Below are 11,478 nucleotides of genomic sequence, written 5' to 3' on the forward strand. Positions count from 1 at the left end.
AACGTTGTCTTTCATTCAGGTTTATGAAATGTTTCAGGACAACTCAACACGGAAGTTCTTATAAGACAATTAGTGACAACTTTGAAAAAACAACAAAAAAAAAAACAAGAGGAAACATGACTATGTCCCTTGCACCCTTTCTTTCGCAAATTGCACCTCAACCAGAGCTAGGAACGTGGGGACTAGACCAGCACTTTTCTTTACAAAATTTCTTTTTCATAAAGAGAGGATTTTTTTCAAGCAGCTTTGTTCACTCTGACTTGGGAAACACACCCACTGATGCTGATGGGAAGTACAACGTGATGAAGGCCAAGTAGCATTACCAGACGCCTGCAGATATCCCAGCGGAAACAGACCTGATCTTGTCTGCTTTTGGAGGTCAACCAGCCCAGGCTGTCGCTCTGTGGCCCAAGGACCACACAGACTTCTCGGTACAGTATACGCAAATGGGAGATCCGTGGTTGAACCACTCCGTGGAAACGGCAGTAAGCTCCACTGTTGCTGATAGTCAGGAATTTAAAATCAAATGCCGTCTGTTAGTAATGAGGTTGTTGCAAAATAAAAAACATTTTGCTTATTTGAAGGCTAAATGTTTGCAGTTTCTAACAGCAGTTAATGTTTTTGCCTAGAGCTTCCCAGCTGGCTTCCTCTTGTACTCTGACTCACTCTATTTTGTCACACATGAGAAGTATTTAGGCCTAGAAGACTCTTTGAAGTTACTTGTCAACTCTCTCGAAAACATGGTTTAAAAGGTACCAAAGGATGCTTTATTTTCAGCCACAGCCATCAAGTCAGATGTCCTATCAACCAGGGAAACCCCATGCAGGTGTTTTTTTATCCTAAAAGAATGTGCCCAGCTTCAAGGAGAGGCAGAAATTACCTGGTACCAAAATGACACTTAAGAGTGACTTTGAAATCTCTTATCATAAACAGTCCCTGTAGTTTCGATGCAAGCTTCTGCCAGGTAAGGCCCTAAATCCTGTGTGAAAAAGAGTGATAAACGTTCTGTTCTGTATAAATTGCATGCTGTATTTTAGTATAAAAATTAAATGCCTGCAGTTTGATTAACTAATGTTTCACGTTGGGGATTATGATCTTTCTGCTTGGAAGTTTAAAATTCTGAAATATGACTAGAGATAAAAGATTCAGTTGACAGCCGATGCCTGCCTCGTTGGATGAACAGCTTCTGAACAGACAAGCCCACATGACTGCACACGCAGCAAATGTGATGTTAAAATATTCTGCCTGGCTATACAGATCTATTTGTGACTGAGCAGCGCTGTACTAAAACTATGTCAAGTTGACGTTTCCAGGACAAGGCACGGGCACGAACAGATGTGCTGTGCACACCGTGGAGGAAGGATCCCGTCTCTTCTACCTTCCAGTGCAGCATGCATCTTTGTTCACCAGTGTAGATCAGAACCAAAATCAGAGCAGGAAACTTTCCTGCCAAAACCAGATGATCCTCAGATAATTTGACACGTGTGCGTGTGTACCAGCAAGCTGGAGTTTGGCTCTGTGGGTATTTGCTAACAGTTATCACGGATTTCAATCTGTCTTGTTTTTTGAAGTACTGGACTGCATCATAAGCAGCACCCACGGCAGGAGCAGTGACTCGCGGCCATCTGTACAGAACAGGCAAATGCCTGCTCCCAGGGGAATGCTCTGATGCTCTCACTTCACCCAAAGAGCATCCCACAGGCCGGAGTGCAAGGGTTTGCGGTACAGCTTTTCTTCACACATCTCTAAACCTCAAGCACGGAAGCAACGTTGCAGTCCAGGGGACGAGCCTAGCTCTAATTTGAAGTAAATCTCCTAAAACACATAGTTTTGGGGCCCTCGACACCAGTTGCTTTAATATGTTGAACCCCTCCTACTGTGCCTCATTACTTGATAGTGCAGACAGAGGTGTTGAAAGATGTCAGTGCTTGAAATGACTATGTGGAAGCAATGCTAACTGTTGTCTTTCAAAACAGCATCGTTTGGTTTGAAAATTAAATAAAAAAACAACAGAAAAGGGTAGCTGAACAGCTAGAGAGTAAAAAACGACTGTGATACAATATGAGTGCAGTTAGATTAGTGGAAATCCAGTTTTATAAATATTATATTATAAATATTAAAGTAATGTTAATAGTATTGCTATGACGTTATTATATTTAAACAAATTGCTTGGTTTGATTCAAATGGAAGATGAGAGGCATTAAAAGAAATCATAATCATAATTGAAATAACAAAATATTCGGTGGAAAAGATCTAAAAGAGATTTTTCTCCATTGTACAAAGTTGCATGAAAAAGAAGCAAAGGCATCAATGAATTCCACAAATCTGTTTTTGTTGTAGCAAAACTGAGCTAGTGCAGAAATCTGTGATGAACCCAGGAAGTGTTTTCATTTGGCAAGTTTTAAAATAAGATCACAAAGAAAATAATGACTAAGAATGAGAAAACAGGCAGAGGCGGCTTGAATAAAAATGAAGGAAGGAGCAGAAGGGAGATGCAGCAAAGTTAATCAAAGCCTCTATCTGATAACCCAGTGCTTCTGAAACATCATTGTGTGGTTCACGATCAAATTTACATCTGAAAACTAAGAATAATGTTTTCAAAAGCCACAAATCCTCTAGCGCCTCAGGTGCAATTTTCAGTGCCAATATTTGTATTATTTAGAAGTCAAATAGAAATGCTGAAAATTGTTACCTTCAAGCCAACTAAGGTTTTTTCCCTTTTCACCGATACCAAAATAAAACCAATTTTTTAGTATTTGAGAAGACTTCCAGGCAATCAAAAAAAAAAAAATCCATTTTCATTCACAGTTAACCATAAAAAAGCAAACAAACCAAAAGTCTAGTTTCATAAAGTTGTGACTGAGAATTTTTTAACAATATTCAGATATTGAATAATTTCTGAATAAGAATATAACATTTCTGAATAAGAAAATAGTATTTTCATAACAATATTCAGATCCTTCCTTAGAATCTCAGAGTCCCACAAAAAAATCCCATCTCCACCTCTTAGGATCACATGAATGTCTTAAGAGTGACATGAATTATCAGTTTGAGGTGGCACTAGGAAAAAAGAACTTTTCAACTCTGATCTTAAATCATCCATCAGTTCATTCTTTTCATTGTACCTAAGTTTCCTCCTTCAGAAAGACAGTAGCACTTGTTATCTTAATGCAGGACGGATGTCTGGAAAGATTTCTGACAATGAAAACTGTAGTGTGCAAAGTATTAGTAATTTGGAAAAGAATGTGCTACACTTATTTTATAAATATGGCATAGACTGATCATTAATTTAGATTGCCAAATGTGAAGACGGGAAGTATCATGCTCACCAGCCTCATTTGACTGTGGGTCATCATTTCCCTCTCGTTATTTCTAACGGTAGCTCTCCTCAGGTTGGCCAGCCTCACGGCAGTCGTTACTGTGGAGTCCTTGTATTATCACAGCACTTAAGAAACAATCATGAATCCTTTTAGGTTCTGTACAAACAGAGCTTTTGCCTCACTTGTTGAGCTGGATCTCATCTCTTCCTAGCGGTTCTTAGACCTCAAAGAACCTAAGCACTCCCAGCTCTCTCAGCATCTCCTCAGTGACATCCCTTAATCATTCTCATGACTATTTGCTGGACTTGCTCCAGCATGTCTCTTGAACTGGACACAGCCTTCCAGATTATCTCACCACTGCTGAGCAGAGAGAAGGATCACCTCCCTCAGGCTGGAGACTCACAGGCTGGAAAGCAGCTCGTCCAGCAGGATGCCAACTCCACCAAGCTGCTTTCCAGCCTGTGAGTCTCCAGCTTGTAGTGGTGCAGACGATTATTCCTCCCCAGGTGCAGGACGTGGCATTTCTCTGGGTTGAAGTTCATGAAGTTCTTCTCAGCCCAGTTCTGCAGCCTGCTGAGTTCCTTCCAAACAGTTGCACGCCCATCTGGTGTATCGAATGCTCCTCTCCATTTTGTACTCTCCACAAACTTGCTGAGGGTGAATTCCATCCCATTGTCCAGGTCACTGATGAAGATGTTAAACAGAGTCAGCCCCTGGGCTTCTCACTTTGTGACTCTCCTCCAGCTGGACTTCACGCTCCTCGTCACAACCTTGGGAGCCTGGCTGTTCAGGCAGTTTTCAGTCCACCTCCTTACCCATTCACATAACCTGTAACTTCACCAGTTTGTCAGTGAGGATGTTGGAGCACACAGTGTCAAAAAGCCTTGTTAAAGTCAAAGAAAACTACATCACCTGCTCTCCCCTTGTCCACCACGCAAGTCGTCTCATTGCAGAAGGGTATTGGGGTTGTCAAACACAATTTCCCCTTTGTAAATCCTTGCTGGCTACTCCCAACCAACTTCTGTCTTTCATGTTTGGAAATGACTTCCAAAATTATTTGCTTCGTCATCTCCCCAGGGACTGAGGGAAAGCTAACCAGCCAGTAGGTGCCTGAATCTTCTTCCATCCCTTCCAGAAGACAGGAGTGCCACTTCCTTCTGCCAGTCCTCCGGTACCTCTCCCACTCACCCATGACCTTTTGAAGCTCTCTTTTGTTCTGTTTTTTTTACAGTACCTAGAAGGATCTAGGACTGTTTCCGAAGTTCTGTGATAATACAATAAATACAAACTAAAGATCATTTGGTATTACCTCACAGTAATAATGGTTACAAGTGAGAGTTAAGTGGCAGGTTATTTCAAGTTCCATGCTGCCTCTATCATTCTTTAACACTACGATAACTCTTACATAAATAGAGACATCACAGGCTTATTTATGTTAACATTTTATTAAATCAGGCTAGAAATTGAATCACAAACTCTTGGCCTAGAACTGCTGGGTTTATGAATAGATTCAGCATAAGGAATGTTAAGGCATCTCCAACTATATATTGTGATCTTCTGCTGGAACTTGTAATCACTCTGCAACAGAGAAACCTATAAAAATGTCAAATTTCACAGTAGTACATTTTTGTCATCAGAAACATTCTGTAATTTTTGGATCATGACACCTTCTTCACTAACTGAAATATGGATCGGATTTGGCTACTACAACAGGTAAAAAAGCAGCGTGAAGCTATGAATAGAAATAACTATAAAGAGAAAAATAATTCCCTATCCAACCAGAACTTCAAAATTTTATAAATACAGATCTACGTTTCCATACACAGTCATTTTAATGTTTGACACATCAAAACAGATTTGGAAGACTAATTTGTGCTAGACGATCATTTATGAGCAAAAGCGGCAAATTTTTAAGGTGCCAATATCTCCAGAGCTCAGATCAAGAGAGCAAGAAAGAGGTGCTGATATAAAACTCATGCAGCTAGCTGTATTTTTAAACCACTAGCCCCTGAGAACATGACAAGTAGTTTCATCTAATGGCAAACATGCTGAGTTTGTATAGTCTGCAACCTTATGGCACTAATAATACTCTTCTTAAAAAGCTCATGAACTCTGTGTTTCCTCAGGGCTGGAAGCTCTCACTTCGCACTGCAAAGTTAACACGTTCCAGCAAAAGAGAGAAGCTGGGCACATTGAGAAGACAGCTGAAAACAACCAGCTCATAAGGAATAGGTCCGTTCCACAAAAGCCACATTCCAGCGACTGCAAAGGAAGAAATATGTGCCCCAGAGCACCAACTGCAAATGGCAATTTGCTATGCAAAAGCAGGCAAATGCCAAAATGCCTGAAATGGTACCTAGATCAATCTCCTTTCAGGAGACATGATGGAGGAGGGCTTTTCCAAGCATTTGAATTGATTAAGGCTGAATGTCAAGGGGAAGTAAGGTTCATTACCTACAAACCTTACCAACAAACACTCACCACCTGTTCATAGGAAAGAAGTGATTATTCCCCACATTCACAGGAGGTTTCAGAATATTAAACAAGGTGACTCAACACAGCAATCCTAAACAGGTTTCTTATGCAAAGATTTCAAGTCTGTTGGCTGCTTAACAAAGGTGGGTTAGCCCTGCAGAAAGATGCCCAGCTGTGATTACTCTAAGGCCATACAGGTGATTTGATGGAAAAATAACATTGAACAAAATAGATCTGCAGTCCAGTGAGATATCTATGAATTACAAAAGAATATTATCCTGCAACTTTAAAGTGAGGTGTTATAGCAAAAGTTTCTTATTGTTGACTCTTACTTTTCATTCCTGCATGCCTTGAGTAGAACTGAGGCTGTAAGAGTAAACCATTTCTGTTCTGAGATGCTGGTTTCAGGCCTCCAATGGAGAAATTCTTTTTCAGACTCCAAATTCCTTCCAGAGCCACTGTTAAAAATTTGTTAAAACAACCCTGTTACAACGGATTACTTCAACTTGTTCTAGATGAATGTAACATTTACAAGACAGTCCCTTTGGTCAGTACAGTACAAATAGTTAGGGAGAACACTATAATCATCCTCCATAATTAATGAAAAACAGATTGACATCTTCAGAGAGAAATTTGGATTGCTAAAGGTATATATAGCTCTTTAGTGTTTGTGGAACAGTTTAGGACTACTAGGCTAACTGAAGCAAGATGTAGCTGATCTATGATGTATAACAAACAGCAGTAATACTGTAAATGCAACCAGGATGGTTTATTGGTCATACTGGAATACCAAACAGCCTCATAAAAGCGATAGCAGAACAAAACAAAAACAAAAACAAAAAGTAGTTTATTTTGTAGAAAGGTTACGATTTACCAGTCGTCTAATTTATGTAAAACAGTAAGCTTACGAATCACCTAAACTGTGTAAATCAGTAACCCTCCAACCTGACAGTTAGTTTTTAATCAACACCCTGGCCACCTGTGGAACATCTCTAATTCTCTAGATGTATACTAATGAAAAAGGAACCAGGCTCTTGCTGAGTAATTTGCACACCAACATCTAATTTACCTTATTACACATAGCATTATTACACTAAGCATAGCTTGTAACAATTGTGCTCTACGTACCATTATACACTGAACTTCTTATACACAGATTTTATACATTCCCGTGACAAATATTTTTTGGTGGCTCTGTTTTATCTGAAGTACTTTAAGCCTTTGTAACATGCATTTCATTGAGAGAATCTCCAGAAATCACGGGAGTATATTCTGTAGCATCCACTCATACGATCAAATTGAAGCCTTCCTATTTTGATCCACTGGCAGATGAATGCAGTCCAATATAGGCGTGTTAAGCTCTTAGTAACATCAGACACAGGAGCGGATTGAGCAAACCAATGTTAACGTCTGCAACTCAGCTACTTGCCCAGATTCCCTTTACAGTCACTGGGCACAGAACAGGCACTTAGAGAGCATGACTCATGCAAAGGTAGGTATCTAGGACAAGAATTGTGTTTTCAGAATGTCTTTTTTTTCTCCATTTACTATAAACAGAGCTTACATAAGTAGTTCATTTGCCTGTGTGCTGTAATTGCCTAAGGAGCCTAACCAGAGAAATGCAGTTGCAGGTTCAAATGGTCTTTAAACCTGATACAGATTACATCACCTAGCTTTCGTACGTTTTCATCTGTGAATCCGATTGTTTGAAATTCATTTTGAGTAAATCTACATTTGGGTCTTAATCCCACAAAAGAGAAAATGGAAATTTTTTTTTTTTTCCAAAATTTTCCAGATTTGGAAATAAAGGCAAAATTACCCTTGCCACATTTGTGGAGGTTGTAATGATTAAGAAAGATAATGGCATGCCTATTCCAACAAAACGCAGCTTAATATAGCCAAGGAATAGATTTACTCTGTAGAAAAGAATGTGGGCCTACAGAACAGGAATCATGTATTACAGAGCAAAAGATGAATTATGTATTATATATTCAAAAGACGAAATACATATTATTCACGTGTTAGAGATTTAGGAGTAACAGTTGGCAAATAGTTCAACATCCCTGGCTTATGTTAGCTCTAGATTTTAGTAGAGAAGTAAGTTAAAATAAGTAGATAATTCTCTCTCTCTCCAGGCTACTAGTGATACAAATACTGAAGTGACATGATCAGATTTGGTATTTACATTTTAAAAGGCGAGGCAAAACAATTGGTCAGAGTTCTTAAAGAGCTAAAAACAAATTAAGTGCTAGACATAATACTCACATGGAGAGATGTTGAGACACTAAACTGCTTAAGCTATAAAATACTGACTACTAGCAACTTTCATTACAGTGTACACATAACTTCTCTGGAAGAAAATCCTGGATACTAAAAAAAAGACTATCAACAAAGGACCCAACAAAGGCAAGGAGTTGAATCATACAAACCAAAATTATTCAGAGAATCATAGAATGGTTTGGGTTGGAAGGGACCTTGAAGATCATCTAATTCCACCCCCCTGCCATGGGCAGGGACACCTCCCACCACACCAGGTTGCCCAAAGCCCCATCCAGCCTGGCCTTGAACACCTCCAGGGATGGGGCATCCACAGCCTCTCTGGGTAGCCTGTGCCAGGGCCTCACCACCCTCTGAGTGAAGAATTTATTCCTTACATCTATTCTGAATCTCCCCACTTTTAGATTAAATCCATTAGTCCTTGCCCTATCACTACAGCCCTGGACAAAAGTCCTTCCACTAGGCCTCAGTCAACTTCCACCACAATGAAACCTATAGTATCCCCAAAACTGAGGTTTTGCAGTCCCCTTAATTCATGCATATGTTTTTTTCTTGCTTTAAGAGGATACAGAATCACAGAATACCCCCCTTGCAGGCAGATGCCAAGGGCTTTTTCAACAGGAAGGTTCTTAAAAGCCCTACCAAAACACAAGGAGAGGCTGTGTCCAGACAGAAATATAGTTACAAGCATACAGCTAGAGAGATGTTTTCTTCAAAGAAGTGAAAATACACAATATATGTAAACCCTAACTCTGCTCAAAAGAAGTATAATTTGGCTTCATTTAACAGTCACCTTTTCTACTTGTGTAGCCTGCAGCGAAACGTAGCATTATTAATCAGGCATGATTTTTTAACACACCAACCACTAGAACAAACTAATGAGGGAAGCTGTGCAATAACCAGCTTTATTCATCAGGCTCTACAGAGAGGCACCTACTGAGGTACAGCAGCTTGACCAGTAGAGACAGTCAGATCAGCTTTCCTATCCTTAAACATTACATATTTCTGAAAAATAGTTTTCTACAATTACATTAATAGATCTTATGGCTGTAAGAGAAAACCACCACGATGTAAGTTATGTCCTACATGGGTCACATGGCTTTATACTCATTTCTGCATCACGACTAGCAAATGAGCTTGGACTGGGGCTGTTTACGTGGAAAATATTTAAAATTTGTATTAAAATGGAGAATCTAGTTGATCTTTGTTAAATTGTTCCACCATTAGGCTCTTTCTGTTAAAAAATGCTAATTATTCCTATTCTGATTTTCTAATTTTTACCTCCAGTTCTCAGAATTATGTTTCTTATCTAGACCAAACACCTTGTTCCCTCTTACACTTCCATTTCCTCATTTGCCTACTATAGTCAAGCAGTTCCACAACCTTCAAACTGCCTAAACAGACTGATTTTTTAATTGCCTTCACTGTTTTCCTGTCCTTTATTTAACCTTATTCATTCTTACCTCAACTTCTTCTTTCCAACATCAACTTCAGAAATGGATGAAGTATTCTCATAACTACAGCACCTCTTTCAAAGAAAGATGTAATAAACCTCCCTAGCACTTGGTATTTGTTTCTGTTTTATTAAACTGATAGATCATATGGAAGTACATGTTCTCAATAATTATGTTCCCCAGAATTTCAGGCAAAAAAAATAATAAAGACTAAATGCAATTCTTCTAAATGTTCTCCAGATCATTACATGAATGTTCTAGGCTGTTTTTTTGTTTGTTTGTTTGTTTGTTTGGTGGGGTTGTTTTTTGTTTTTTTTTTTTAATCATTAATTTCGCCACAGTTCTCAAAACGTCTTCTGTTTCATTTGCCCTGACAAACACTTTTCATTTGCTTGTAAGGAGGATTACCTGCAGCTGGATGTTTAATGTGGTATTCTTCTTTCTGAAAATAAAGCTCTTCTTGAAGGATTTCCTTAACTCTCCTAGATGGCTCAACATACACAAATTTCTTCCCTGTTAGCAAAACACATTACAAAAGAACCAGTTATTTTACCCATGCCTCCCACCCCAACATCAATATATTTTGCTTAATGTAATTTCATCCTGTCCCGTTCTACTTTTATCTTTAATACACCTTAAGACAAATTTACAGACGTGATAGCGTTCAGACATGCCCAGCCCCAAAAGGGATTCCTCACAGCAGTACCACAGCCGGTACCTAAAAGGGGAGCACTGGAGGATTCAAAGGGAGGTGAAATCCATGGCAGCGAGGCAAGGCAACTGCCGGGCACCTGGGAGAAGGGGCGATGGGGTCCCTCCATGGGAAGCCCAAGTTGGAGCAAAGTGCTGCCGAGGGGAGATGGAGGAGGCCCCCAGAATGTCCTTGCTGAAGGGGACGCCTCACACAGGTTACCCCTAAAAGAAGGCACCACCCAGGGGTGCAGCCCTGCGTGGGGCCACAACAGAGGCGGCCTGGGGAGGTACGCAACGCCTTCCTTCCCCATCCCCACCCTCCAAGGCTTTCTGGAGACCCAGGGCAGGGCAGAATCCCTCGGGAAGAAGCCGGAGCCCACCCCCGTGGTGCCCAGAGTAGCCGGGGAGGGGACCCTGAGGCGGGGAAAGGGCAAGGAAGCGGCTGCCCGGGTGAGGCGGTGAGGCGAGCCGGGGGCCGCCGCGCTCACAGGGCTGCCCGCCTCTCGCCGCCTCGCCGCGGCCATCGCTGCCCGTCTCCTCGGCCTCCTCCGCCGGCTGCTCGCCGCTCGCCGCCCTCATGGCCACCGTGCCCGGGCGGGCGCGAGCCGCGCGGCTCCGTTGCCACAGGAGCGGGGACGGGCGGGGACGGGCGGGCTGCGCTCCGTCAGCGGCTCCCCGGCGCCATCTTGTGGCTGCCCCGCGCACCTGGGGCGATGTTCTGTACCGGGCTGTGCCGCCTCTTTCTTCCTTCTGTCACAGCGCCGGGGTGCTTTGCCCCTTCCCCTTTGACCTGAAAAAGACCTTTGACCATTTACCTCCTGTTCTTTTTAGTAAAAAAAATAACGGTGCAAAGACGTCCCGGGGTCGCCGTGTGGGGACCCAGGCTTACCTCACGCCGCCATCGGGCACAAGGCAGGCTACAGTATATTGTTAAACATCATTTGTGTGAGGCAATCAGCATTACACGCTGGTATGCACACACATCACTAGCGCTTTGTCCCTAAAAAGTGTTGCCACTGCCCTGCCTTTTAAAAGGATGTCACATCTTATATCAGTCTTCAGACTAATAAAGACAGAAGGATACAGCTTGACTGAGGGGATAACGCAGATCAACTTACAGGAGTACTGGCTTGATTTTAATAGCACTTTTTGTAAAATAAGGCACCTTGAAACTTTGATAGGACTGAGGTGGCATTTTGGCTCCACTCATCTTGCTGCTGTGCATGCTATGAGGAAGAAGAGCAGCTGGCAGGTACCAC

General features: G+C 41.5%; 1 protein-coding gene across 1 annotated transcript; it reads right to left on the bottom strand.

Moving 5' to 3' along the window:
- Positions 1-240: 240 nt before the first annotated feature.
- LOC310893120 (uncharacterized protein C11orf97 homolog) lies at positions 241-10,918 on the bottom strand. The gene is made up of 4 exons (XM_083821692.1): positions 10,708-10,918; positions 9,935-10,039; positions 6,128-6,253; positions 241-501 (listed from the first exon to the last, which is right to left on the bottom strand). Exons 1-4 carry the CDS (start codon positions 10,796-10,798, stop codon positions 380-382), a joined length of 444 nt encoding a protein of 147 aa, XP_083677818.1. The 5' UTR covers positions 10,799-10,918; the 3' UTR covers positions 241-379.
- Positions 10,919-11,478: the final 560 nt, after the last annotated feature.

The sequence above is a fragment of the Anser anser genome (genome assembly GCF_964211835.1).
Source record: "Anser anser genome assembly, chromosome: 1".
NCBI classification, from domain to species: domain Eukaryota; kingdom Metazoa; phylum Chordata; class Aves; order Anseriformes; family Anatidae; genus Anser; species Anser anser.